This window comes from Mustela nigripes, chromosome 2 (genome assembly GCF_022355385.1).
Source record: "Mustela nigripes isolate SB6536 chromosome 2, MUSNIG.SB6536, whole genome shotgun sequence".
Classification (NCBI taxonomy): Eukaryota; Metazoa; Chordata; class Mammalia; order Carnivora; family Mustelidae; genus Mustela; species Mustela nigripes.
In genome coordinates this window covers 7290976-7315886 of record NC_081558.1, presented here as the reverse complement: position 1 = coordinate 7315886, position 24911 = coordinate 7290976, and the positions used below count along the sequence as shown (strand labels likewise).

Sequence of the window (24911 nt, the reverse complement as noted above, 5' to 3'; positions counted from 1 at the left end):
TTTGTCCTGCAGCCTGAATCTTATGCACTGTGTCCTAGGGCGATGTGGGCCAGGATGGGGCCGCTGGGTTCCCAGGAGAAAAGGTGAGTGTGGGTGTTTCTGGATGGGAGACAAACCCAGGAGAGAGGGAGGCATTGTGACACGGTGGAAAGAACAGCCTCTAAAGTTGGGAGCTGTGAGTTTAAGTTCCAGCTCTGCCACTTGCCTGCTGTGTGACTTTGGGGAAGTCACTCAGCCTCTCTGGGCCTTGTTTTCTCCCTCTATGAAATGGGAATAAACGCAGTCCCCGCCGCAAAGGGCTGCGGTGACACGGGAAATGACTGAGTGTGTGTCACGGGTCTGGCTCCATGGCCGGTGTGCACAAAGTGTTCAGTATGCTTGTCCTAATGCGGGGCTCAGACGGCCAGGCAGGAGGGGTGAGGCAGTGGTTTCTGGTTCCATTTCAGGGCCTCCCAGGTCTGCAAGGCCCTCCTGGATTTCCTGGGCCAAAGGGTCCCCCTGTAAGTGAGTGCATCTTGATTAGGGGTGGCCTGGAGGGAAGCCAGGGGGTGGGAAGACTGCTTAGTCATGGCTTGTCTCTGTCCTACCTTGTTCCCAGGGCCCCCAGGGGAAAGATGGGCGTCCTGGGCACCCTGGTCAGAGAGGAGACTTGGTGCGTAGCCTCTGGACTTCTGACCCCTGACCCCGTTAGGCTCTCTAGTTCTTCCTCCCATGGGACACCCCTTTTAATTTTTCTCCCCAGGGCTTCCAAGGTCAGACAGGCCCACCTGGACCAGCTGGTGTCGTGGGTCCTCAGGTCAGAATGGACCCCACAGGTCTTCCCAGTTTTGCACCAGTTGGGAGATATCTGGGGGGAAGCGCATCTCCCACAGCCCCCTCCCCCATGCTGGGCCACCTCCATTCAAGATAAGCTTATCTTTCCTCTTCAGGGGAAGACAGGAGACGCAGGACCTCTGGGGGAGAGGGGCCCCCCAGGCCCTCCTGGACCTCCTGGTGAACAAGGTCTTCCAGGCCTGGAAGGCAGAGAGGGTGTCAAGGTGAGACGCTACCCTCTGGAAAATCTCAAGTTGAGTGGCCCCAAAGGTCTCCCAATGGCCCCATGCCACCCCAAGGCTCAGAATCACCCCCAGATTCACAGACTAGGAGGAAACACCCCTTCTCTGGAGCCTGACCTTCCTCCTCTGCCCTCCTGCAGGGGGACCTGGGGCCACCGGGACCTCTTGGGAAGGAAGGACCACCTGGTCCCAGGGGCTTCCCCGGCCCCCAAGGAGCCCCTGGGGATCCAGTGAGTATCCTTTGCCCCCCCCCCCCAAATGTACCTGGCTGGACTCTGAAGCAGAAAAGGAGAAGGGTGCTCTGGGGAGGGACATGGTGGTGGCATCCTGGGTGGGGACAACCATGAAAGTAAAGGAATGACAGCAGGCGGGACCTGGAGGAGATAGACCCCTGACCTTCAGTGCCCAGGAAGAAGTGGGGAACTGTGAGCCCCCAGAAGGAAGACAGGACCTGGGCACACCCTTGGGCATCTCTTAACTGAATCATCTCCTCCCTCAGGGACCTATTGGCTTAAAGGGTGACAAAGGCCCCCCAGGCCCTGTTGGAGCCAATGTAAGTATAAGCCCATCTGCTGGGTGGGAAACAGGGTGACGGTGCCTTGGGGCATCTAGGGAGCTGAACATTGCCATGATTAAGTCCCCTATCCTGGGTGTCAAACAGGCTCACACCCATGACCTCAGTTTTCTCACCTGTGACATGGCCCCATCCGTGAGATGATCCATCCCACACTTACTTACCTGCATGCCAGACATCAACAGATGAAAGACCTCCTTTCTCCTGGAGCTTATTTCTAGTTGGGGAGATAAGGAATCAGTGGCACGAATAGCACGGAGAAGGGGGGGTAGGGAGAGAGCCGCTGAAATGAGCTGCTCAAGGAAGGCCTCCTGAGAAGGTGATATTAGAGTTGAGACCTGAGGAAGATTTGGGAGGAGCCGTGTGGGTATATAGGGGAAGAGCGTTCCAGGCAGTGGGACTAGCATGTGCAAAGGCCCTGGGGCTGGAGTGTGCGCAGCATGCTGGAGGCAACGGTGGGACCTGTGTGGCTGGAAGGAAGGGAGCGAGGGGGTCAATAGGAGGCAGAGAGGGCAGGAGGTAATGGGGCAGGTTGTGCAAGGCCTGGGGGCTACCAGGAGGATTTCCCATTTCGTGAGTGAGCTGGAAGCTGTGGAGGGTGGTGAGCAGGGGGATGTGTGTGCCCTGACTCAGGTGTCCCTCTGGCTGCTGTGGGGAAGGGCACAGAGTGGCCAAGAGAGCAGTATCGACCTGACTCAATGCCAGGCAGCTTGAAAGGCCTCTATCAGTGAGAACTACTTTTGCTATTTTTCCTGACCCTTTACCCCTGTTTTCAGGGCTCCCCGGGGGAGCGGGGTCCACTGGGCCCAGCAGGAGGCATTGGGCTTCCTGGCCAAAGCGGAGGCCAAGGCCCTGTTGGCCCTGCAGGCGAGAAGGGGTCCCCGGTGAGTGCGTGCCCACTACATTCCTCAAGCATCCTCAGGACTCCACATACCAGGACCTTTCCTCTGCCCTGACTCCTGACATACTCCCATCTACTCCCCCATCAGGGCGAGCGTGGCTCCCCTGGCCCCACAGGCAAAGATGGGATCCCAGGCCCCCTGGGGCTTCCCGGACCCCCTGGAGCTGTTGGTCCTTCTGGCGAGGATGGGGACAAGGTAAGCGTTCACGGAGAGGGCAGGACTCAGGAGCTCAGGGTACGGAGAGTCCAAGTTGGTCCTCCCCTCATGCTCTTTCCCCTGTAGGGGGAAGTGGGTGCCCCTGGTAACAAAGGGAGCAAAGGCGACAAAGGGGATGCGGTGAGTGTGGGGCCCCAGGGAAGGAGGTGGTCCTGGGGGAAGGCAGAGGGATGGGGAGGCTGGGGGGGTAGCTGGGATCTCGAGAGCATGGGGAGGGAGCTGAGGTGGTTACCTCCTCCTCTCCCTTTCCTTGATGGCATCATTCTCTCTGTCTGTGACTCTGGGAGGCTCTGAGGCATCGCATTCCAGCTTCCCCCAGGACTTCAGCCACAGTGCCTACTGTCTGTCTGTGAGCCAGCTCAGTCCCTGGAGGGACTTCTGGGGAAAAGTCCTGATGAGCCAAGCTCAGGATGATGTCTGTGTCTGACCCCATCAGTTGATGGCTAGGAAGACAGGGCTGTGGGGGAAGCAAGCTGTTGCTTCCTGGTGGGTGGAGTGGGAGGGAGTGATTGTCATCTTGAGGGTTCTCCTAATCTTGAACTTGAGATTTTTTTTTGGCTGTGTCCCCTCCCCCAGGGCCCACCTGGACCGACAGGAGTACGGGGTCCTGTGGGACACCCAGGCTCCCCGGTGAGTGCTCCTGGCTTTGTGACCATCTCCTGGATCACAGGTGGGAATGGACAGTGTCCTCCACCATGACCCAGACCCAAACTCAACTCCAAACTCAACATCCAATAGGAACTCACGCCAGAATCTGGCTCAATCCCAATCTCAACCTGAATCCTGAAGGCCTTCACAGGCCCAGTCTTAACCCTATCCATGACCTTAACTCAAACTTTATCTTTAAATCTGAACCTTGACCCCATCCTACCCCTAACCCCAAATCTGACCCACCCTCCAGTGCTGACCCCAAACCTGAACTCAAACTTTGAATCTGACCTCAGCCCCAATCTCAAACCCAACCCTAAATTCCATCTCAGCCGTATCATGACCTTGACCTCAACTTACCACCCAATGCCCATTCACCACCCAATGCCCATGTGAAAACTTTGACTCAGCTCTTGACTTAATTCCCAAAATCTGGCCCTTAACCTGCACCCCCGATGCCAAGTCCAACCCTGACCCTTTCCAAACTTAAGCCCAACCCTGACTGTAATTGTTAACCTCGGTCCTGACTTTGACCCAGAGCCTATCTCCAACTCTTCACTCAGACCCCGCTTGTACCCTCGTTCTGTCCTTCTCCAGGGAGCAGATGGGGCTCAGGGACGCCGGGGACCACCAGGCCTCTTTGGGCAGAAAGGAGATGATGGAGTGAGAGGCTTCGTGGGGGTGATTGGCCCTCCTGGCCTGCAGGTGGGTGTTTGAGTTTGGGGATGTGGCCTCTTTCCCTGCACTCTGTGCTCCAATCTTTCTTCTTTTTTCCACAGGGGCTGCCAGGCCCTCCTGGAGAGAAAGGGGAGGTTGGAGATGTAGGGTCCATGGTATGGACAACCTGGGGAAGGTGGGAGGGAGAAGAGGGTGGGTGATTGATGGCCATTAAGGATGGTGTTTGTGGCTAGTGGTGCCTTTGGGGAGTCATGAGGTCACTGGATGCTATTCTGACTGTCCCACAGGGTCCCCACGGAGCTCCAGGGCCTAGGGGTCCCCATGGCCCCAGTGGATCAGAGGTGAAGACTTGCTGGGGGGTGGGTGGGGCAGGATGTCTGAGAGGTGGGGACCTCCATTTCCCCCAAAGGGGCTGTTGGGATCCCACAGTCCCACTTCTACTGCTTGCTGTCTCTCCAGGGCCCTCCAGGGCTGCCTGGGGGAGTTGGTCAGCCAGGCGCTGTGGGCGAGAAGGTGAGAGAGAGGGGGTAGGGGGCTGCCTAGGGTAGGGGAGGCACAGCCAGTCTGGCTTGGGGATGGCTGTTCTTGGGAGTTCCTCCCTGTCCTTCATAATCAGAGCTCTCCCTACCCTGACTTTGCCTCCTGCAGGGTGAGCCAGGGGAGGCTGGAGATCCAGGACCCCCAGGAGCCCCAGGCATCCCTGTGAGTGACTGTGTTCTATACCCTTGCACACGTCTCAGGGAATCCCTGACCTCTGGGCATCTAGGGCCACCTTCACGAAATCTGGGCAGGCCTGAGTCAGACCTATAGGTATCCCTAAGCCCCGGAAGGTCTCAGATAGGGCTGCTACCGAGAGTTCTTCAGCTTGTACACCTACAGGGTGCAGGTGGGGGCTTGGGTCCAAACCATGAACCCTACTGTGGGGTTCATGTGGGGGTTCATGTGGGGGATGAACTTCCTGGAGGGATCCCCTTTCCTAATTCACTCCAGCATGGCATGTGGGCTAGACCAGCCTTGGTTATGATCTCTGAGCAACTGGACCATCCCGGCCCCTGACTCGAATAAACCCTAGATGCCTTCGACATCTGACCCTTGGACAGTCTAGGCTCTTCTGACCCCTGACCCCAGGAAAGTCCCAGACCACTCCCGATTCCTGAGTCCAGGGAAGCTAACCCTTGACTTCTGAAGAGTCCCAGCTGACTCTGACCTCTGACCTCTGACTCTTTCTGCAAAGGGGCCCAAGGGAGAAATTGGTGAAAAGGGGGACTCAGGCCCATCTGGGGCTGCTGGACCCCCAGGCAAGAAAGGCCCCCCTGGAGAGGATGGAGCCAAAGGGAGCGTGGTGAGTCCCGGGAGAAGTGGAGGGAGAGATCGGGGAGGGGCACTTGCATCCTCTTGAACCTGCTCCCCAGCTTCTACTGAGGGGTTCCTCCTCCAGTGTGCTGATTCCCCAGGCAATCCAGAACATGACTGAATACTGACGAATGATGGTTATAGCTCACTGTATGGGTGCAACTTGCTTCTACACGGAATCATTCTGGAAGCGTTGGAACTGCTGAGATAGATGCCCAGAGTTGGGGCTGATGTGGGATTTGGCCTTAGGGTGGAGGTTGAGACCCTCCTACCATCATGGTGGGGCTTGGGCTGGGGTGGGAGGGCAGTGAGGACCTTCAGGGTCTGCAGAACCTCAAGTTGGATCTGACCCCTTTCCGGAGGGTCAGTCCTACCTGTGAGTCCCGAGCTGGGAGGCGCCTGGAGGACGGAGTGAGGTGATGTGTGTCATGGGTTTAGCTCAGCACCTGTACACTACACCTTAGACTCTAGAATGTTCACCCTATGGGGGGAGGGACTTTGTGTTTTGTTCACAAGCATATCCTCAGCAGCCCAGGCGGTGTCTGGGGACAGTTCATGTGGCAAATAAATGAATGAATGCCCGATAATTCAGAGAGGTGCTTTGTCCTTGTTCTGTCTTCCAGGGCCCCACTGGGCTCCCAGGAGATCTAGGACCCCCCGGAGACCCTGGAGTTTCGGTGGGTATGAGCCCTACTCCCCCATAAGCCCCCATATAGTCCTATTTCTGTCCCCATATCTCCACCCTCCATAGACTTAGGCAAGGTCTGTGGAGCAAATAACCCTCACGTTTCCCCATGTTTCACCCCTAAATCCTTACGTGCCTCCACAACCCCTGCCTACCCCACAGGGTATCGATGGCTCCCCGGGAGAGAAGGGAGACCCTGGTGATGTTGGTGGACCGGTGAGTGGCGGAACAGAGGATGTGGTGCTGGTGGGGGAGTTGGGAGGGTGAATGGGTGAACTGGAGTGAACTGGGGGACAGAGAAGTAGGTGGATGAGATGCCTAGGGCCCTGTAGATGCCCTTGCCTCGCCTCTCTGGGGCTTCCCCAGGAACATGAGCGACTCCAGTGCGGAGGCGGGAGATGGCAGCTGTTGGCGTGGTGTATGGGGGAGGCCGTCTGGTCAGAGGCGTCCTGAAACCTCGTCACGCTCGACCAACATGAGCTAATACTATCCTGGTGCTGTTCTGTATTCGTAGGGTCCGCCTGGGGCTTCTGGGGAACCTGGCCCCCCTGGGCCTCCTGGCAAGAGGGTGAGTGAGACCCGCCTCCTGGCTCTCCTGGGCCCACCCATGCCCCACCCATCTCCGCTGGCCTCCCTTCACTCCCACAGGCCCCCCTAAACCCCCACAGACCCCTGTCACCCCAACAGGCTCCCTTTACCCCTAAAGCTCCCCTCCCCCACATCCTGTTTGCCTCCTCAGGGTCCTTCTGGCCGCATGGGTCGAGAAGGCAGAGAAGGGGAGAAAGGGGCCAAGGTGAGTCCTCCCCAGCCAGGGAAGGGTCCCTGTGCTGATGCCTGACCCACAGCTGGGCCATCAACGGCCATCAACACAGGAGCCCCCGTTCCCTCCCCCTCCCTCAGGAGGTCAGGGGGAAGTTTCCCTCTGACTCTTTTGGCCCTTCCCTTGCCCTGTTCTGTTAGGGGGAGCCAGGTCCTGATGGTCCCCCAGGGATGACAGGCCCAGTCGGGGCTCGAGGACCCCCTGGTCGTGTGGGGCCTGAGGGTCTTCGAGGGATCCCCGGCCCTGTGGTGAGTTGGGTGGGAATAGGGTTGGGGAGGGGTGGGGTCAGCTCCTCCCTTATAGTTTCTCACCACAATCTGGAGCAACTGACCCTGGCTGGGGGTGGGCGTCGGGGGTGTGCGTGGAGGCCAGGGCACTCACACCGAGCTCTGGCCGAGGGCAGCGTCCCCATGTTTGGCTTCATCCTAGGGTGAACCAGGCCTCCTGGGACCACCTGGACAGATGGGCCCTCCTGGACCCCTGGTAAGAGACTTCTTTGTCCCTGATGTCCTGGCACTGAGAACCACACTGGGTGTCCTGGGACCGTCTAGCGACTGTGGGTGCTGGTGGTGCAAGCTGACCCCTCACTGACCACCCATCCTACAGTCCACCGTGACCATCTGTACTAACCATCTCTCTGATCACTTATCTGGATGGTCTACACTGACCACCCACACTGACCCTCCATCTTGGTGGTTCATACTGTCCACAGAGACTTTCCATCTTGATAGGTCAAACTGACCCTCTATCTTGCTAGTCTACCCTGACCTTCCACACTGATTCTCACCACTGACTGTTCATATTTACCGCGCTCCAACCCCTTCCTTATCCCTGGTCACCCCTCCTCTCTCCTGACCATAATCACATCCCTGGTAGTTCCCACTTGAAATCCAAGTAATTTCCCATTTGACTCTCCCCTAATTACCCACATGAACCTTGAGATTTCATGTTTGAGACTCACTAACTGAGCCTCCCCCTCCTTCCAGGGGCCCTCTGGTCTTCCAGGATTGAAGGGAGATGCTGGCCTCAAGGGGGAAAAGGTAAGGATACGACCTTCCATTATTCTCCCCCAATTACCTCCATCTCCTCCACCTTCACCTGCCTCCCTGGCCGGAGGGCTGGCAGGTTGGGGTCTCCTCTGCTCCCACACCCACAACCCCAAGGCTCTAGAAGCATCCCCCCCCCACCATATTTTTTTTCCCCATATGTGCCTCTTTTGTCTTACAGGGCCACATCGGATTAATTGGGCTCATCGGCCCCCCCGGGGAAGCTGGTGAGAAAGGGGATCAGGGGTTGCCAGGCGTGCAGGGCCCCCCTGGCCCCCAGGGAGAACCTGTGAGTTCTATCCCAAGCGGGAAGAGTGTGTTCAGAGGACGGGGTGGGTGGGGAGGCAGAACTGGGGCTCATTTGGAGAGCGCACATTTGGGAAGCTGGGGTCTAGAATGGAAGGGGTCGTGTCTGGGGAAAATGGGGGCCTCTACCTGGGGATTTACAAGTCAGAGGCTGTGTCTGTGGCTTGTTCTCTTGAGGGGACTAGAGGCTTGTCTGGGGGATGTGCCTGGATCATAGGGGTGAACCCCATCCGTGATAACCTCGATGTTCCTTTCTTCAGGGTCTCCCTGGTCCCATCGGCTCTCTGGGCCACCCTGGGCCCCCAGGCGTGGCGGTGAGTAAGAGGGGTTTGTGGGGTGGGGTCACCATGGTGGGCCAGCTGGGACTCCAGCCCTCCCTGTCTCTACCCCATAGGGTCCTCTGGGACAGAAAGGCTCCAAGGGGTCCCCGGTGAGTAAATGCTGTCCCTTGGGCCCCTACATCCTGGCTTCCCGCCCCCTTTCAACATCACCGCACCTCAGTGCCTTTGCATGCGTTTGTTTGTTCATTCAATCACACATTCACTGAATATTTATTCAACACCTACCGTTGTATTTTATCAAGTCTAAGATGCCATCAATTTTAACAGGAGCCATTATTTTAGAAACTACTATGAGCGAAAGCAGTTTTGACAAGGAAACTGAGATTTGCCAAAGATGTTAAGATGTTGCTTTCAGAGATGTTAAGATACGGAAAGAAAATGTGCATTTTATACTTGGTGCTAAGCAGTGCACGTCCCTCCCCCGGTACTGCGCATGTGAGTGTGAGACTGCGTGCGTGTGAGAGCGTGTATGTGTGTTGGCAGGAAGGGGTCTCCACAGACAGAGCTCACTCCCCAGTGACTTCTCCCTACAGGGATCCTTTGGTCCCCGTGGTGACACTGGCCCCCCAGGTCCCCCTGGCCCCCCGGTAAGTTCCCCAGGGAGTATGTTAGAGGGTTCCCCTGGGTCCCCCAGCGCCCAGAACTGGGTGGAGCCCACAGCAGGTGTTTGTGGCATGCAGGTGGGGAAGAAGGTGCCTTGAAAGCCGGAGGGGGCTCTGGGCTGTGTTGGGGGTTTAGGGGGATACCCCTGGGGGCTCTGATGGGTCTCGTCTTGCTTGGCTCTGTCTCCCCGTCCATCTCTCTCTCCCTGTCTCTCTCCACCTCCTGGCCTTTTACTGTCTCTATTCCAAATTCTTATTCCCCTGTTTTGTCTCTGTTTCTCTCTTCTTCCCGCTCCCTCTTTCTCTCTCCGCTTTCCTTACGTCCCCTGTGAATCTCTCTTTCATTGTGTTATTACTTCGGCTTTTCCCCAACTCTGGGTCTTTCTATCTCTCCCTCCCGTTTATCTCTCTCTGTCTCTGTCGGCCTATCTCCTCGGCCCCTTCTCCCCTTTCTTATCTCTCCCCCCCAACCCATGTCTCTTTACCTCCCGTGACTCTCTCATCTTTGCTTGTCCCTCTTCCTGTCTCTCCTGCATCTCTGCTCACCTCTCCTCCTTACCCCACCCCTGCTCAGGGTCCCCGAGCTGAGCTGCACGGGCTGCGCAGGCGCCGGCGCTCTCTCCCAGGCCCAGGGGAGCTGGAGAGCGGCCTGGAGGAGGTGTTGGCCTCACTCACGTCGCTGAGTTTAGAGCTGGAGCAGATGCAGCGCCCTCCTGGCACGGCTGAGCGCCCGGGCCTTGTGTGCAGTGAGCTACACCGCAACCACCCGCACCTGCCTGATGGTGAGGTCCCTACCTGGCCGGGCGGGCGGTAAGCCTATGGGGTCCTGCCCGTGCACACTCACCGACCTGGCTCTGCGGCAGGGGAATACTGGATTGACCCCAACCAGGGCTGTGCGAGGGACTCGCTCAGGGTTTTCTGCAACTTCACTGCGGGAGGGGAGACCTGCCTCTATCCCGACAAGAAGTTTGAGATGGTGAGTGCCTGGAGGAGGAGGGTTGCGGGGGAGAAAGGGGGCTTCGGGAAACCACCTCAACCCCTCCGCCACCACCGAAGCTATATCCCCTATCTCCCCTCCCTGCCCAACCGCGCATACCAGCCTTTGGATCCTTATCCTTCCTTCAGCCAACATTTATTGAGCACCCGCTGTATGCCAAGTCCTGTGAAGGGCTGGGACTACAGCAGAGAATAAAAAACCAAACAAAACTCTGCTTTTATGGGGCTTACCGTCTGTGAGAAAAGATAGACCAAAAAACCTGATTAAGAAAACAGAAATGGTGGAAGCCTTTAAATAGGGGATAAATGTGCCAGACTGTTCCGAGCACTTAGCTGCATTTGTACTGAGTCCCAGCCACCTGGTGTGGGGTGCGAGGGCCATCATCCCCAGAGAGGGAAACTAAGGCAGAGAAGTGATGGGATTACCCCAAGGCAGGCTGGCTCCAGAGACCCAGCCCTTAACCACCATCTCTTGACTTGCTACCTCATAGGCCCGCAGATTCATTGCCCTCTGTGGGTTGGGAGGGGAGACCACCTGGTTCCCCAGGAATACGGGGGTGCTCCATCAGGAGCCCTCAGCCTCCCAGCCCCAGCACTGGGCTGAACAGCGGAGGGCAGCAGGCAAGCTGCCTCTGCTCTAGAATGCTGGGTTGGGAGAGAGGTGTCACCTCAGCTGTTTTTATCTGTAAAATGGGATTCAAGACAGTATCTGCCTCAGGATGGTTGTACCATCGGGGTGTTGACGCACGTGTCAGGCTCAGTGATGAGATACAGGCAGCACGTGGGCCTGTGCTAATGCCTCCTCCACGGCCGGTAAGATCTGCAGCCAGCACAGACCCTGCAGAAAGGCACGGCGATGTCCGTCTTGTTGCTTATTTTTGACTAGTCAGAGCCCTGGTTTGGTAGGAGCTCAACCCCCCCATCCCGATGGGAATTTAGACAAGCTCAGACCCCCAAGTCATGTAGGGCTTAACCTCTAAATGGTTGCTGGTCCCTGAGACCTGAGCCGTTCCCACCAGCTCACCTTCCTCCTGCCCAAAGGGGCTGGGGAGGGGACTGAGAAATGATCCAGAGTTGGTTCCCCAGACACAGACCCTGAGACAAGGATTAGAGGGCAGGTCATTGATTTAGAAGGACATCTCGGAGGCACCAGGAGAGAAGGGGGGGGGGAGTGGGCGGGTCTGGGGGAGGCGGCCAATGAGGATTAAAATGTCACTCTTGGGCACTAAAAGCTCAGTTCTACTGGGGGACGTGGGAGGGGGGGACTGCATTGTCCCACACAGCGGGAGAGGGAGCGGGAGCGTGCATTTATCCACCAATCTTGTCAGTCATGGGTTGTGGGCTGCTTCAGAGGGCATTCAGAGGACAGGGACCCCTGGTCCCTTGGGCTGCCCTATGCACCAGCCAAGCTCACCTCCATGGTGAGAGAACAGCCCAAGAGTCCTGGCTATACAGGCTGCAACTTTCAGTGTGGGGTAAATGCAGGAAAGACCTCGCGGGCACCCAGGGCATCTACGCTCACTACACCCCTCTTGTCCCCAGGTAAAAATGGCCTCCTGGTCCAAGGAAAAGCCAGGAAACTGGTATAGCACATTCCGTCGAGGGAAGAAGGTGAGTTGCTGGAGGCCAAGGGGGGGATAGTATGAAAACTGGTGGGAACTGGTGCAGGGGGAGTTGGAGGAGAGGCTATGAGAACTGAAAGGAACAGGGAAGACTCACCCCTGCCTTCATGGTGATTTCAGGCTTGGTGGGGGTGGCAGATGGGGCAGGGGCAGCATTAGATGTGTGATGGAGGGGATGCAGAGTATGGTGGAAATCCAGATGCAGTGCTGGAAGTACCAGAGGCTTCCTGGTAGCAGTCACAGATCAGTGGAAGCCTAAACAATGAGTTGGGTCAGCAAGTTAAGGAGGACAAGGAAAAGTGTTGCAGGCAGAGGGAACAGCATACACGAAGGCCCAGAGTTTAAAAAAAGAGGGTCTGGTGAGGCTCAGTGGGTTAAAGCCTCTACCTTCAGCTCAGGTCATGATCCCGGGGTCCTGAGATCGAGCCCTGCATCAGGCTCTCTGCTCCGCTGGGAGCCTGCTTCCTCCTTTCTTTCTGCCTGCCTCTCTGCCTACTTGTGATCTCTGTCAAATAAATAAACAAACAAAATATTAAAAAAAAAAGAAAGTATGAAGAAAGGATTAAGAAAGGAGGTGGAGTAGGAAGGTGAGGGTTAGGCTTACCACCCTCCAGAAAGACCTGTGAGGCAAAGGGAGCCATAGAATGTGTTTAAGTGAAGGAAGGACCCAAATCTAATCTCTGTTAGAAGAGTGCCTCCGGGACTGGTAAGGGTGGAGTGGGTGGAGGGGACTGGTATGTTGGTCTGGGAGAGTGAAGAGGTGGTCCAGGCTGGAGCTTCTGCTATTGGGGGTGGGGAGGAGGGCATGGCCTGGAACTTCTGGAAGGGAAGTCAATAGGACCTAGTCATTGCTGAGATGGAGGGCAGGGAGGAGAGTGTTGGTGGGCGGGTGGGTGCCTGGGAGGGAGTCTGAGATCTGTAAGTGAGAGGAAGAACAGCCTTGATGGGCGGGGGAACTTGGGTTCAGTTTGGGATTTGTTTATGTAACATACATGTATGTGCTAAGCACCGGAAATGTGGCAGCAAATAAAACACGGCTCCTGACTTCATGAAGCTGAACAAGGAAACAGGCAGACAATAACCAAAGAAACAAAGCTCTTAATATAGCGTGGGGGTACTTTGGTTTGGGTTCCCTCAAAAGAGACCCTTCAACAAAGACTCAGTTGCAAGTACTTTACCTGGAATAGGATTCCAGAAAACATCAGTCGGGGAACTCGGAAATGATACAGAGAAGAGAGGGAAGCCAGAAGAAACGGATTGACCAGCCAGTTATCTCAAGCCCATGACACGTTAATAATATATTTTATTTGACCCAGTGCATCTAAAAGGGTGTCATATCAATATAAAGGTTACTGAGGCATTTTAAATTCCTTCCCTCCGCGTTCTGCAGAGTCTGATGCGTATTTTACATTTATAGCACGTCGTAATTTGGATACTAAATTTCATTGGAAGCTCTTGATCCGTACTTAGATTTCATAAAATCTGCAGTTGAAAAGGTAGATTCGTGTATACTCAAGTTGTTCCACACCCAAGTTTTCTGATAACTGGATTGAGCCTCAGTTATTAGTCATGAATCAAATACAGTAAAACAAAATCATTAAATAATTTAAAATCCAACAATGAATTAACATTTTAAGCAGTTTCCTCCTCATCGGGTGCATTTCAAGTGCTCAGCAGACCCGTGTGAGTGCCTCGGGGCTCGCCAGGCACCCGTGGGTGCTGGATGGCTGGTGGGCCCACCCAGAGAAGGGGCGAGGCAGAGGGGCAGGTCGGTCTGGGGATGGAGAGCCTGAGAGGTAGGTTCCTTAGAAAGAAAGTAGGGGTCAATGGAGCACTCTCACCTCCTGCTTGGTCCCACCCCCAGTTCTCCTATGTGGACGCTGATGGGTCCCCGGTGAGCGTGGTTCAGATGACCTTCCTAAAGTTGCTGAGTGCCACAGCCCGCCAGAGTTTCACCTACTCCTGCCAGAATTCTGCCGGGTGGCTGGACGAAGCTGCAGGCGATCACAGCCGCTCCGTCCGCTTCCTCGGAGCCAACGGGGAGGAGCTGTCTTTCAACCAGATGGCAGCGGCCACCATCACTGTCCCCTATGATGGCTGCCGGGTAAGGGGAGGAGCAGGGGCTGGCCGCAGTGGGGAGGGACCTTGGCTGCCTTCCTGCTCACCCGCCATTCTGTCTTCCCCGTGGTCAGCTCCGGAAGGGACAGACGAAGACCCTCTTGGAGTTGAGCTCTTCCCGAGTGGGCTTTCTGCCTCTGTTGGACATGGCGGCTACTGACTTTGGCCAGACGAACCAGAAGTTTGGGTTTGAACTGGGCCCTGTCTGCTTTAGCAGCTGAGAGTTCTTGGGGTGGGAGGGACAATGAGGGAGCCCCCGATGGGGTACTTTTGGTGCTGAGGCCTTGAAGCCATCATATTTATCGTATCCTGTGACTGTGGAGCCTGGGGAGAGTCTGCTCCTCACGGTCAAGCAATATCCCTTCTCCATTCCAGGCGGCTGGGGGCTGCACACCCCTGGCCCAAGGGTCCGGCTTCCTCCTCACTGCACCGTAGCTGACATACTGTAGTCTGGCTCTTTCTCCCTTCTGTGCCCGCCCATCCCTCAACTCCCTACCCCTGATGCCCCATGCAAGGAACTTCCAACTCACAGCTGACGAACGCCCCCCACGCCTGCCTCCCCATCCCCTGGGCAGTGCTCTCAACACCCTGTGGTGCTACCCTTTCCCATAGTTAAGCACTGGATGTCTCCTGATCCCAGGCTGGGACCCCTTCACTCATTCCTGTTTTCAGGTGGGTTCACAGTGAAGGAACTAAAGTCAGACCACAGGGGGAAGTGAGACTTCCCTGGACTGAGCTGGGTGCTCCTTCTGCTGCCTCTGCACAGCTCTGAATACCGCCCCCCACCCATATCTCCCCAAATGCACCTTGCCATGCCAGGTGGGATAGGAGCCAAGATGGTGGGGGTGAATCAGGATCCTAATGGTGCTGCCCTATTTATACCTGGGTCTGGATGAAAAGGGAAATTCCCCTCTGTTGTATATTTAATCTGCTTCCTCCTTAGGGAGGGCTGGGATATGATGAGACGGATTCTAGCATGTTCCCCTCCCCTCCAGGGCCATAGGGCATATTTGGCATCTCAAGTCTGAGAATAAACCAGTGAACTGTGTCCCTGTGTCTTTCATCTAGTGCTGGCTACATCCTTCTTAAGGTCAGGCTCTTGGGTCACCTGCGGTATCTGCCCCCACCTTCTTAATTGGGTCTTTGGGTACAGGTGGCTTTGGGAGCTGGGGAGCATCTGATTATAATGGCACTCCCTGGAGATTTTGGATCTGTTTACCAATGCAGGTCCCTAGAAGAAAAGTTGGAAGTGGCCGGATCTCTAAGAGAGATCGTAAATGTTTTTGCCATAAAAAAGAAATGCTAATTATGTGATGTGATGCAGGTGTTAGCTAATGCTATCATGGTAATCATTTTGCAATATGCAAGTGTATCAAATCAACAGGTTGTATGTCGTAGACTTACACAATATCGTATGTCGTCAATTCTGTGTCCATAAAGCTGGAAAAAATGGTGAACTTATTAGGAAGACCTCAAACTTTGAAGAAGAAAGAGGAGAGGAAGGAGGGAGAAGAAAGAGGGAGAGAGGATAGCTAGATCTCCACGTTGACCTTGATTAGTCCTGGAGTCGCTGGCTGAACTGAGGGTGTGGGAATGGATCAAGAGGGGACGTGGGATGTGGTTTGGGTTTGAGATAAAAATGACTAGAGGTGAGGGTTGGACGACTGCCTTCGGCTCAGGTCATGATCCTGGAGTTCCGGGATCGAGTCCCACATCAGGCTCCCAGCTCCACGGGGAGTCTGCTTCTCTCTCTGACCTTCTCCTCGCTCATGCTCTCTCTCACTGTCTCTCTCTCAAATAAATAAATAAAATCTTAAAAAAAAATGACTGGAGGTGAAACATCTGGGTGGCCATTCAGGAGCTGAGTTGAGGGTAGAGAGGATTGAATTAGAAGAGGAGCTTTGAGGTGTGCTGGATACTGGGAGGTAGGGGTTGGGTGAGATATGTTGAAAATGGTTTGAAGATCAGTCTAATAGGAGGTTGGTTTGGAGTGAGTTGAATGAGTCTGAGGTTGTGGATTGATGATGGAATCTGCTGAATTGGAGGTAGGGCAATCAGCGGATTGAAGCTAGGGTTTGGAATTAGATGTTGGATTGACATGAATGAGGGTCGATTTGGGAAGTAGGATGAACGGAGTAGAGGTAAGTGGGGATTGCTGTGAATGGGGACTGGGGATTGGCAGTTTGGGAAGTCAAGACAGCATCAGTTAAGATGAGAGTTGGGTTTGAGGTAGCTTGAATTGGGGGTTAGATGTTGGGTTGAGGTTTTCTTTCAAATAGATTTATTGAGATGTAATTCACTTACCATATAATTCACCCATTTAAAGTATACAATTAAATGGTTTTCAGTATATTCACAGACTTGTGCAACCATCACCACAATCAATTTTAGAACATTTTCATCACCTCAAAACCAAATCGCATATCCATTAGCAGTCACTTTCCCTTTCCCCCAAACGTCTCAGTGGTAGGCAACCGCTAATCTTTCTGTCTTTATGGATTTGCCTGTTCTGGACATTTCATATAAATGGAATCATATAGTATGTGGCCCTTTGGATCTGTTTGCTCTCACTGAGCATAATGATTCAATGTTCATGTTGCAGTGCATATTGGTACTCCATTCCTGTTTATTGTTGAATCATATTCCGTTGTCTGGTTATATCACATTTTGTTTATCCATTCATCAGTTGTTGGACATTACCAAATTGAGTTGAGTTAGGAGTGATGGAGGGCTGGTGTGAGTTGAGTTGGGTCAGGTGGGCTTGCGTAGTTATGGGTTTTAGGTTGGGGTGAATTGTCTCTCCAAAAGCCAGGGTAAGCCCTGCCACCTAGGTCCCATAAAGCCATCTGAATGCGTATCCTGGATTCCCTCAGGCATTCAATAAACATTACTGATGCTATGAAGAATATTGGGGTTCAGGTGTTGACTGATGAGTTTATTTTCCATTCACTTACTCATTCTCTTGTTTCATTCTCTTGATGGTTTACTCGGTGCCACACACTGTTCCAAATGCTGGGGTAGAAGAAAGATGCGGTGTCTGAGGGATCTTACTGCTGAGGGAGACAGAGTAGACAGACATATAGTTATGTAGTGTGATTTCAGGAAAATCAAACAAGATGCAGAGTGATGGAGTGATGGATATTTGAAAGAAGGTGGTTAGGAGAGATCTCACTGAAGAGGTAACATTTGTGCAGAGAGACCTGAAGGATGAGGAGTAAAGCCATGCGAAATTTGAGGAAGTATCCTCTACACAGTGAAGAGTCCAGAAACCCTAAAATACCCATGCTGACTCTTGAAGGGATGGTGTTCCCTTGGTTACCTCTTCTCCTGATTTGTTGCTTTTGCTGATTTTTTCACACTGTTCTATCAACCCAAATGTACACCCAGGCCTGCTTCCCATTTAGTTCCTCTCCCAAACATTCTTTTTTTTTTTTTTTTTTTTTTAAAGATTTTATTTATTTATTTGACAGAGAGAAATCACAAGTAGATGTGGGGCAGGCAGAGAGAGAGAGAGGGAAGCAGGCTCCCTGCTGAGCAGAGAGCCCGATGCGGGACCCGATCCCAGGACCCTGAGATCATGACCTGAGCCGAAGGCAGCGGCTTAAACCACTGAGCCACCCAGGCGCCCCTCTCCCAAACATTCTTAACTCAGTGCACATGGTAACATAACACCAAGGCTATGTGTTGTTTTCCTCTTCCTGAGCACTCCTAATTGGGAACACATTTCCCTGCTTTCCTTGCAGTTAGGTTGGGGCACGAGCCTGGGTTTTGGCCAGTGGGGATGTGGGTAACCATAAAACCTCCCGCTGGATCCTCTGAGCGCTTTCGGTCTGTGATGACCTTGGAGATCACAGTAAGTAAGTAAGAAAGATGGGAGTGTCTCCTATGGAACTAGAAAGGGGCCAACTTCTCTGAGCTACTGCTTGGAGGAATGCTACAGGGGAATTCCATCAAACAAGTAACTTGATTGCATTAAGCCCTTGAGATGTTTAAGAATTGCTTGTTAGAGCAGCTATGATTAATTATCCTGACTAATATAGCAAACGAGCCCAATTTTTACTGAAGATCAGCATGTAAGCATGTGTGCAAACCGGGAGGTCCCACTGTAGCAACATTGACAGATTAGAATTTAATATTGAATATCCTTGTCCTTAAAAGTCCCTGGTGTCAGTGGTGGTATCTGATTTCCCATGATTCTGCTGCCGTCTGCCATCTTTCCCTCCCTGATGCCTCTTCTTGCGTTCTCTCCTCATTCCTTTCCTCTAAGACTGTGCACACTTAGATCGAATTTATCTCACTTTCTTATGAAGAACCATGCACGACAGTTCTTATACACCAAATCTTAAGATTTATTTATTTGACAGACAGAGATCACAAGTAGGCAGAGAGGCAGACAGAGAGAGAGAGAGAGGAGGAAGCAGGCCCCCCCCATTGAGCAGAGAGCCCAACATGGGGCTTGATCCCAGGACTCTGGAATCATGACCTGAGCCAAAGGCAGAGGCTTTAACCCGCTGAGCCACCCAGGCACCCCCTTATACACCAAATCTTCATCCCCATGCAATCCATGATTAGTTCAACTGACACTGTTAATAACAAAGACTACTGATTGAGCATCTACCTGCCAGGTCTTGTTCATCAAAGATTTTCCCTAGATGAGTTAATTTATTCTTTATTACAACACTTGAGGAAGGTTCTGTTATTATCCCCATTTTGCAGGTAAGGGAACTGAGGAACAGAGAGGTAAAGTAACTTGCCCAGAGTCTAGAGCTCAACAAAAAGCCATTATCTTTTAGAGGCATTTTTTCCATCGTTTAAAAAAAAAAAACTACATTTAGGGGTTCCTGGGTGGCTCAGTCGGTGAAGCGTCTGACTCTTGATTTTGGCTCAGGTCATGATCTCAGGGTCGTGAGATTGAACCCTACGTCGGGCTTTGCATGGGGTATAGAGCCTGCTTGGGATTCTCTCGCTCCTTCTCCCTCTGCCCCTACCCCTCCATCCCACTCAAAGCCGTGTGCTTGCACGCTCTCTCTCTCTCCCAAATAAATAAATAAAAATCATTACATCTCTACACAGCCCAGGATTTTTTTTTTTTTAATTTGACGGACAGAGATCACAAGTAGGCAGAGAGAGAGGAGGAAGCAGGCTCCCTGCTGAGCAGAGAGCCCGATGCGGGGCTCAGATCACCAGGACCCTGAGATCATGGCCTGAGTTGAAGGCAGAGGCTTTAACCCACTGAGCCACCCAGGCGCCCCGGCCCAGGATTTTATAAATGCAGGTCCACTGGGCTCTGCTTTTGCAACTCCAGACCCACCCTGGTGCAGGTATTTTAGAGGGGAGGAACAATAAATAGGGTAATGAGTACTCTTTAATTAACTCAAAGCTGGTTAAAGTGTTGGACTCTCGGCCCTACTGAATTAAGGTAATTGACAAAGGTGTAAGAAGGGAGCTCCGGGCCTCACGCTCAGCTCTGTGTATTTACCCAGCATCATCGAGGGCACCCAGGCGGCTGCGGGGGCGAAAACCCCCAGCTGATTTGCATATCCAGTGGCCATAATTAATCCCACCACTTGTGCTTCCTGAGCAATTACACCTTCTGTGTTCTGAACTGGGGTTGGGGCATGGCAGCTGGTGTGGGAGCCGCCTGTGGCTTCATTCAGGGCTGTACGAGGTGGGTGGAGTAGCGAATTTTGCACACACAGGCAGCCTCCCTGGGGACAATCAGGTTCAGCGACATACATCGACCAAAGGCCCAGAGAATCAGACCCTCATTGTGTCACATCCCAGATCCACAGGCAGTCTCAGAGAGGCAGACCCGTGTTACACACACCCATTCACCTTCAGCCAGATCCAGACACGCTGACGCGCATAGCAGCCCTCACACACAGTTGTGCACACCCAGTTGTGCCTGGACACGCACCCAAAGCCACCCTCACACGGCCACATAGCCATGTTCATAAACCCACACTCAGATGTGCTGGCACACCCAAAACCCCCATTGTCACGCCCAGAACTGCTGCATCCTGGGGCCTGGTACATGCTAGGCAGACAGAGGGACACACAGCCCCACCCAGACAGACATGCTACCAACATACAACCTACACACACAGGCTCAGGTAAACTGATGTCATCGATGTTTCTAAGATCCCCTCCCCGACTCCGCACATTCAACCATTCATTCAGTCAGCAAATATTTATAAAGCACCTACTTGAGCCAGGCACTGTTATAGGGTCTGGGGATCCAGCAGTGAATCAAACAAGGATCTCTGTCCTCGTGGAGTTCACACTCAGGTGGGGCCGACAGGCAGTAAGCAAGTATGTATATGACGTGTCGCATGGTGCTATGACGAAAAATAAGACAGAGGAGGACAAGAAAGGTGTTCTTTGAGACAGGGTGGTCAGGGAAGCCTGCCTGGAGGAGTCATCCTTGAAGAACAGGCTCATTTAGAGAGAGGGAAGGTGCAGTATGACTTCTCACACAGCCAGACCCAGAGACACAAGACAACAAGCTCGGGGCTCAAACAGGTACAGACCACACAAGCTTACAAAGGCCTGTCCCCATGAGAGCGCATGTGTGTCCTGTGTCTAGAGTGCTCTGCACACCAGAGTTTCCTTTTAAGAGGGTGGGCCTGGGGGCGCCTGGGTGGCTCAGTGGGTTAAAGCCTCTGCCTTCAGCTCAGGTCATCATCCCAGGGTCCTGGGATCGAACCCCACATCGGGCTCTCTGCTCAGCAGGGAGCCTGCTTCCTCCTCTGTCTGCTTCTCTGCCTACTTGTGATCTCTGTCTGTCAAATAAATACATAAAATATTAAAAAAAAGAGGGTGGGCCTGTACCCTAAAAGGACAGTGGGGATACTGGGGAGACAAGGGACCCTGAGCAGAGAGAGGACCAAACCGATCTTGAGAGGCTGTCCTACCTCTTATTTGATGCTGGTCTTGTCTTTCCATAGGCTTTCCCTGCTCTTGGTAGATCTCTTTTATTATTTTATTTAATCTTATTTTTGTGGTAAAAAGCATATAACAACATTTACCATCTTAATCATTTTAAGTAGTACACTTCATTAGTGTTAAGTAGATACACATTGTGCAACAGATCTCTAGAACTTTTAAAACAAGATTTATTCATTAATAATAAATTAATAATTATTTATTTATTAATCCCCAGCAGACTCCCCGTTGAGCGAGGAGCCTGACACGGGGCTCCCACAACCCTGAGCTCATGACCTGAGCCGAAATCAAGAGCCCCATGCTTAACCAACTGAACCATCCAGGCGCTGCTCTCTAGAACTTTTTTACATTGCAAACCTGTATCTCTGTCCTCAGTGAACAATTCTCCATTCCCCCTCCCCAGCCCCTGGCACCCACCATCTATTTTCCGTCTCTGTGAATTCAACTCTTCTAGGGACCTCATATAAGTAGAGTTGCACGGTGTTCGTCTTTTGTGATTGGCTTATTTCACTGAGCACAATATCCTCAAGGGTCATCCATTGTGTAGTGTCAGAGCTCCTCTCCCTTTTAAGGCTGAATGCTACCCTGCCTAGCCTGTACCCCACATCTTGGTTCTCCTTTCACCCCGTCAACAGACCTGGGTTGCTCCCAACTCTTGGCCGTCGTGAAAAATGCTGCCGTGAACGCAGGTGTGCAAGTATCTCTTACAGACCCTGCTTTCCGTTCTTTGGGACCTATACTCAGAAGTGGGATTGCTGGAGCCGGTATATTTCTTTTTAAACATTTGTTTGCACGGATCTTCAGGGTTCCGTTTGATGAGTTTTGACAAATGTCTACATATCCTAAACAAGATGCAGACTTGTTTCCAGCACCCCAGAAATTCCTCATGTCCCTTCCCACGCCCCCTCCAAGACACCACCTCTTCTTGGATCCATTTCTAGTGTTACAAAGCCGATGAATGAAATATGGAAGGGGTATGGAGGCGGTGTGCTATCCCGGCTAGAGCCAAGCCATCTGGTCCAGTACCAGCTCCTCTGCGGGGGCAAGTGTGACTTCCACTGTTGTGAACCACGGTCTCCACCATGAATGACAGCACCTAAGCACTGGGTTGGGTGAGGGTTAAATTCCTTAAAATAGGTCACTTAGAACAATGTCTGCCATGTGGTAAAATGCTAAAAGACTATTATTATAAAAAATACATATATTGCGGGGGCACCTGGGTGGCTCAGTTGGTTAAGCGCCAGACTCTTGATTTCAGCTCTGGTCACGATCTCAGGGTCATGAGATTGAGCCCCGCCTTGGGCTCCGCTGGGCGTGGAGCCTGCTTAAGAGTTTCTCTAGGGGTGCCTGGATGGCTCAGTGGGTTAAAGTCTCTGCCTTCAGCTCAGGTCATGATCCCAGAGTCCAGGGATCAAGCCCCGCATCGCATCGGGCTCTCTGCTCAGCAGGGAGCCTGCTTCCTCCTCTCTCCGCCTGACTCTCTGCCTACTTGTGATCTCTGTCTGTCAAATAAATAAATAAATAAATAAATCTTAAAAAAAAAAAAAAGAGTTTATCTGTCTCCCTCTGCCCCACCAGCTTGTGTGTGTGTGTGTGTGTGTGTGTATGCCTATGCGTGCACACTCTCAAAAAAAAAAAAGAAAAAAAGAAAAAATACATATAGCAAGAACTTTATAATAAACATGTGCCCACCACCCCGCCTAAAAAAACAAAGCATCACACACACATTTGATGCCCCTGGATACATTTCTGCCATAGACTGCCTTTCCTTTCCTCACTATGGGTAAAAGAGTATGAACTCAAATTTTAAAAAAATTATTTATTTTAAAAGATTTTATTTCTTTTTCTTTTTTTTTTTTTTAAAAGATTTTATTTATTTATTTGACAGAGAGAAATCACAAGCAGGCAGAGAGAGAGAGGAGGAAGCAGGCTCCCTGCTGAGCAGAGAGCCCGATGCGGGACTCGATCCCAGGACCCTGAGATCATGACCTGAGCCGAAGGCAGCGGCTTAACCCACTGAGCCACCCAGGCGCCCCAAAGATTTTATTTCTTTATTTGACAGACAGAGATCACAAGTAGGCAGAGCAGCAGGCAGAGAGAGAGGGGGAAGCAAGCTCCCCGCTGAGCAGGGAGCCCAATGCAGGGCTCTATCCCAGGACCCTGGGACCATGACCTGAACCGAAGGCAGGGGCTTAACCCACTGAGCCACCTAAGCGCCCCATAAAATTTATTTTTATTTTTTAAAAGATTTTATTTATTTATTTGACAGCCAGAGATCACAAGTAGGCAGAAAGGCAGGCAGATAGAGGGGGGGAAGCAGGCTCCCCGCAGAACAGAGAGCCTGATGCAGGGCTCGATCCTAGGGCCCTGAGATCATGACCTGAACCGAAGGCAGAGGCTTTAACCCAATGAGCCACCCAGGTGCCTCTCAAATTTTTTTTGAAATTGAGATAAAATATACCTCACATAAAATTTACCACATAGCCATTTTTAAGTGTCTAGTTTGGTGGCCTTGGGTACATTCCCATTGTTGTGCATTCATGACCACCGTCTGTCTCTGGGACTGTGTCATTTTCCCGAACTGAAACTCCATAGCCATTAAACACGATTCCCGCTTTCTCTCTTCCCTTGAACATGGGAACTTCTGTCCTTGGAGTATTTCTCCATGTTTACTGCATCCCGGGGGCCCGTATCCATGGGTGACGCACATAGTTTGGCAAGTTCTTGAACTGTCTCTAACTGGTACAACATTGAACATGTCTTTGGCAACTTGCCTTGTGAGCGAATCCTGTCATTTTAAATGCTTACCTCAGCATAGCTGTCTGTTGTACTCATGAACTTTTAGGTGCTTTCCATTTTGTTCCATTTACACATGCTGGCATGTGTCTTTGTGCACATGGAAACATGTCTCTGGGGTGTATGAATATAGGCGAATGGAAATTCAGGGTTATGGGGAAGACACATCCTTAGCTGTCCTGGGTGCAGTCTTCATGCTAGTTGGCCAAACTACACCATTCCCCTTCCTGCTCACCACTCTCCCAAGCTTCCAGGACTCCCTGTCAGGCCCCAAGTCTTTCTGTCTGGCAGCTCTGGCCTCACTTGTCATCATCCCTCAACAGGCGAGCAAACCTCTTGCACTCTGCAGCCTCAGGGCCTTTGCATCTGCTCTTCTCTCTGCCCACTGAGCCCTGCCAACTCTTACTCAATTTTTGGTCCTGACTTGCCCTGCCCCCAGGCTAGATCAGGGCTCTCCAAACATGCTCAGGGTTCAGAGAGAACTCTGTCCATCTGTGCATACACCGAACTCTCAATTACTTGAGGGCAGAGGCTTTCTTACTCATAGTCACAAATCTAGGGCAGGCTGGACCTGGAGCGAGTGCCTTGTCTCTACTTGTGGATGAACGGAGGAGTCTTTTGTCTACTACAGGGCTTGAGTCAGGGCCGCCCAGAGACCTGAATTCCAATCCTAGCTCCACCACCTCCTAGCTGTGTGACCTCAGGCAAGTGGCTTAACCTCTCTGGGTCCCTCACTTTCTTCTCCTATGAAACCCTTCCCCGGACTGCTACAGGGGTTGAAGGGAATCCCAGCCAGGTCTGGCTCAGGCTCGACCCTTCTTGGTAGGAGCTGCTGTGATTCCGAGCCAAGTTCCGGGCCTGTAACCTCGATTAGGGCCTCTCTCCTTCCTGGCTTGGCCGGGCTGGGAAGCGATGCTGGGTCTCCTTGTCCCGCCAACTCATCCCTCAATTCCCAGGCCGGTAATGGGAACCACATGTGCTGGATGAGAGCCTACCCTCCCTCCTGCTCCCCCCTTCCCCCAGAGACGCCTCCTTAGTCATTCTGTCCCCCTCCCCCTTCCCACAACCTCATTCCCACGCTGCCCTGGCCTGGGCTTTGCGTGTCAGAGGGTGTCTGTGGATCCCCTATGGGTCCGTGTGTGTGTGTGTGTGTGTGTGTGAACTGTGTGCCTCGTACCATGCATCTGGGCGTGTGACTGGGTCTGAAT

At 52.7% G+C, this 24911-nt stretch overlaps 1 protein-coding gene across 3 annotated transcripts in view; it reads left to right on the top strand.

Moving 5' to 3' along the window:
• Positions 1 to 15010, top strand: part of COL5A3 (collagen type V alpha 3 chain) — a 36660-nt gene extending 21650 nt beyond the window's left edge. For 2 of the 3 annotated variants that reach the window (XM_059388956.1, XM_059388955.1), the window contains exons 35-67: positions 39 to 83; positions 447 to 500; positions 599 to 652; positions 743 to 796; positions 930 to 1037; positions 1196 to 1285; positions 1555 to 1608; positions 2406 to 2513; positions 2619 to 2726; positions 2814 to 2867; positions 3324 to 3377; positions 3993 to 4100; positions 4175 to 4228; positions 4361 to 4414; positions 4533 to 4586; positions 4722 to 4775; positions 5308 to 5415; positions 6050 to 6103; positions 6274 to 6327; positions 6626 to 6679; positions 6851 to 6904; positions 7072 to 7179; positions 7361 to 7414; positions 7918 to 7971; positions 8159 to 8266; positions 8544 to 8597; positions 8678 to 8713; positions 9158 to 9211; positions 9801 to 10008; positions 10090 to 10202; positions 11765 to 11833; positions 13709 to 13948; positions 14037 to 15010. In XM_059388956.1, the coding sequence (XP_059244939.1) occupies positions 39 to 83; positions 447 to 500; positions 599 to 652; positions 743 to 796; positions 930 to 1037; positions 1196 to 1285; positions 1555 to 1608; positions 2406 to 2513; positions 2619 to 2726; positions 2814 to 2867; positions 3324 to 3377; positions 3993 to 4100; positions 4175 to 4228; positions 4361 to 4414; positions 4533 to 4586; positions 4722 to 4775; positions 5308 to 5415; positions 6050 to 6103; positions 6274 to 6327; positions 6626 to 6679; positions 6851 to 6904; positions 7072 to 7179; positions 7361 to 7414; positions 7918 to 7971; positions 8159 to 8266; positions 8544 to 8597; positions 8678 to 8713; positions 9158 to 9211; positions 9801 to 10008; positions 10090 to 10202; positions 11765 to 11833; positions 13709 to 13948; positions 14037 to 14183 (2676 nt within the window). In that variant the 3' untranslated portion in view covers positions 14184 to 15010. Of the gene's footprint in view, positions 1 to 38; positions 84 to 446; positions 501 to 598; positions 653 to 742; positions 797 to 929; positions 1038 to 1195; positions 1286 to 1554; positions 1609 to 2405; positions 2514 to 2618; positions 2727 to 2813; positions 2868 to 3323; positions 3378 to 3992; positions 4101 to 4174; positions 4229 to 4360; positions 4415 to 4532; positions 4587 to 4721; positions 4776 to 5307; positions 5416 to 6049; positions 6104 to 6273; positions 6328 to 6625; positions 6680 to 6850; positions 6905 to 7071; positions 7180 to 7360; positions 7415 to 7917; positions 7972 to 8158; positions 8267 to 8543; positions 8598 to 8677; positions 8714 to 9157; positions 9212 to 9800; positions 10009 to 10089; positions 10203 to 11764; positions 11834 to 13708; positions 13949 to 14036 lie in introns of those variants that run through there. The other variant, XM_059388957.1, reaches the window with a different exon arrangement.
• The last annotated feature ends 9901 nt before the right edge of the window (positions 15011 to 24911 follow it).